Source organism: Sinocyclocheilus grahami, unplaced genomic scaffold (assembly GCF_001515645.1).
Source record: "Sinocyclocheilus grahami isolate Dianchi unplaced genomic scaffold, SAMN03320097.WGS_v1.1 scaffold871.1, whole genome shotgun sequence".
NCBI lineage: Eukaryota > Metazoa > Chordata > Actinopteri > Cypriniformes > Cyprinidae > Sinocyclocheilus > Sinocyclocheilus grahami.
The window spans coordinates 63,721-67,071 of record NW_015506050.1 but is presented as its reverse complement, the minus strand read 5'-3'; the positions used below and the strand labels follow the sequence as shown (position 1 = coordinate 67,071).

General features: G+C 34.5%; 1 protein-coding gene across 1 annotated transcript; it reads left to right on the top strand.

Annotated features, from left to right (window-relative positions):
- Positions 1-1,308: 1,308 nt before the first annotated feature.
- LOC107563386 (uncharacterized protein C1orf115 homolog) lies at positions 1,309-3,046 on the top strand. Its single transcript, XM_016248245.1, has 2 exons — positions 1,309-1,707; positions 2,609-3,046. The coding sequence occupies exons 1-2, from the start codon at positions 1,414-1,416 to the stop codon at positions 2,744-2,746; spliced, it is 432 nt and encodes a 143-aa protein (XP_016103731.1). The 5' UTR covers positions 1,309-1,413; the 3' UTR covers positions 2,747-3,046.
- The last annotated feature ends 305 nt before the right edge of the window (positions 3,047-3,351 follow it).

Below are 3,351 nucleotides of genomic sequence, written 5' to 3'. Positions count from 1 at the left end.
TTTCACCAGCTTCTCTTAAATACTCCCACCCAGCCGAGCCTTTATAACATACCCCCCTCCCCACCCCCGGGCCTCCAAATGAAACCTCCTCCAATCAGTCAAAAGACCACAAAATGACAACTCTGACTTGTCATTCAAAGTTCAGCGCATGAGCATATCCAATCCACACAAGAAAAAAATAAATTAATAAAATGCAAGGCACATATTCTTGACTAATAAAACAAGTGTATTAAAATACACATAATTATAAAATTGCAAAATAAAATTTGAGTAAAATGAAATTGCAAGTTGCAGTAGGTGATGTTTCATGGTCAAGTAAAACTTAAGTGACAATTTCTGGGGTCTTCAACCCCTTTACTGTTCCCTAACTTTCTGACTGTACTGTATTTACCCACTGTCCTACTTTAAAAGGCATGTCGTAACACCTGATTCACAGATCTAATCAAGATGTTAATTAAAGAACAGTGTATAGGAGTCCAAGCTGATACGTTAAACACGTAAAGTAACTTTCATATAGTTACTACATAGGTGCGGTGCGTAATATTCACAATCATCCTCACACTGGGTTACAAAATTAGCCTTTAAACCTCTTTTTCAAGTTATAAAACAAAACAAATAGCAACTTTATGTCACAATGCATACAAGTATGTGCATTTGCAAATAAACAGGTATTTTGCATAACAAATATTTGATGTCTTGTGGTCATAATGTGTTATTTCCACTGATGTTTGTAATAAAACAAAATAAATGTATTTATATAAAAAGTACATTTATCATTATTAACATTGTGACTTTTGCAATATTTATTCATAATGCAACAAGATGTAAAGATTTCCACATCAAAACCTAAAATGAAATAATCGAACCAGAAACTATTGTGGCAGACTATTTAAATGTATTAACATTATTTTGTATTAGGATAAGGAACCCATTTTCTTCCATAAACTGAAAGTTGGTACAGTTTTTCTTTTGAAGAAAATAAAAGTGATGTAGGCCTAATGTTTCAAATGCATGATAGACCTAAAAAAGAAAAAAAAAGTTTTGACATAATACACCGCATGCAAAAACTCCATCATTCCCTCTCACACAAAAATCACATCTCAAGCTGAACTTTGTTCAAGTTCTCAAATGGTGTAATTGTATTTTATGTCAGGTAATAAGACTCTGTGGTAGCTTAACACTTACTGAACTTAAAAAAAAAAAGAAAAAAAAAGGTGATACTTAAACCAGTCGAAGCAGAAAACATCAGGTTTGTTATAATGACTGCATATCACAGTGATTCTGTCAATGATTAGGCCGCGCTGAACTGCGCATGCGCACCTGCGCAGAACTATTCCGGTCGAAGTTCCGTGAACTTCGCACCTGACATCTTCAGCTGATTCCGATGGACAGTGTACTTTAGATGTGAATAAAATGTCTCCAAAACGCGTCAAATTCAAGCGCAAATCAAATCATAAAAAGAAGGTCGAGTCTAAAACAGTTCCTACTAACGACGATCAACCAGCTAAGGAAGAAATCAAGGTTCAAGACGAGACGCTTGTGCTGAACTCATCGACGAGCGTGAACAAGAAAAAGAAGTCCGCCAAACAAGCGCGCATCGCTTTTCTACCAAAGAAATACCAACCGCTGGTTGAGGATGATATTGTTGACCAACCACAAGATGACAATATCAAGAAAAAACAAGACAAATATAAGAAGTTAAGAAAAGTACGTGATTAACTTTGAAAGTTCGTGGTTTGTCTGATCATGATTATTTACACAAATAGCTCTAACACTGCTTAACGTCTGAGTATCTCAGAAACAATTATTTAATGTAAACACAGCTCAGACAGAAACATTATTGCGGATTTTTAAAGAGTCAACAACAAATTATTTGAAAAATGTATGTATTTTTACGAGTTTCATAACTGGTTGGGGTAGGCCTATAGGCTGTTTAATCATGTAAACATAGCGACCAAATAATTTTTATTTTATTATATATTATTTAAATTGTTCCTCTCAGCAACTTATTTTCAAATTAACTGTTCTTATTCAAGAACATAGGCCTATAGCTAGTTCTTGAAACGTAATCACATTACCACAGATAAATATTTTAATATATTAAAATAATCTATTTTAACCACAGATTCTCTTTAACGATAATAATAATACACCTTTAAAAACAAGCTGCTTCATCATCAGTACAGTATAAGTACCAGAGTAAATATAGCATGGGGGACTCTGAACATTGTGTTAATACGACTGTATTAAAGTATGTTCATAGTCATTTTCATTTACACTTGATAGTCCACTTCAGACATTCTATTTGGCTAGCTTTAAGTAACTTTGAAACTACATGTCAACTAAGTGAGAGTTTTAGTACACTGTTAGGTTAAGGTTAGTAGAATAAGTTGACGTGTACTTGCAAAGTTACTTGTCTGTTAGGAGACCATCAAAATAAAGTGTTAGCAGATATAAGCAGACAGTCTACTGTACTAACACTAATAATGATTGGTAGTTCGCATGTAGTTGCAAAGTAACTTAGGATGTCTAAAGTGGACTACCAAAATAAAGTGTTTATCTTTGTTTATCCACTTTTTTTTTTATTTATGTTTTTTTTTTTTTACAGAATATGGGGAAAGCTCTTCGTTACAGCTGGAAGTGTCTGGTGGTTGGATTGCAGAATCTGAGCACAGCCTATTCTATGCCGCTGGGTGCCGGTGCCACAATAGTGCCAGACATCCACAGAGCCAGAGCTCACGTCTAACACGTGACTCAAGACGAGCCGGTTACATCATGAGTAGAACAGTAATCAATGTTGGATCTCTATTTTTTACTACAGCCACTTATCAGTGATATGGAACTCTGATTTGGAAGTGCAATAAGTGTATTTTTATTTATGTGCCACTGTTGTCAAGAGAGAATGGCACGGAGGAGACTAAATTTATGTGATAATTTGCCTTTGACAGGAAAATATTAAGTAGCAGATGCTGTGATGGATTGTGATTAACACACATTCTTCTGGTAATGCACAACTTATGAAAATATTTTAAAGGGATAGTTCACCCCAAAATTATAATTTTGTGATCATTTACTCATCCTCATGTCATTCAAAACCTGTATGAGTTTGTTTCTTATGTTGAACACAAAAGAAGTTATTTTGAAGAATGCTGGTAATCAAACAGTTGATGGTCCCCATTGACTTCCATAGTATTTCTTTAAAGTCAGTGGGGACCAACAACTGTTTGGTTCTTCAAACTCCTTCAAAATATCTTCTTTTGTGTTCAACATAGGAAAGAAACTCATACAGGTTTGGAACGACATGAGGATAAGTACATTTTTGGGTGAACTTTAAATTTACAGGTTTAGATC

Coding starts and splice junctions, on each gene's coding strand:
- LOC107563386 (XM_016248245.1), top strand. CDS start 1,414: ATGTCTCCAAAACGCGTCAAATTCAAGCGCAAATCAAATCATAAAAAG. Junction 1,708..2,608: donor AATATAAGAAGTTAAGAAAA/GTACGTGATTAA, acceptor TTTTTTTTACAG/AATATGGGGAAAGCTCTTCG.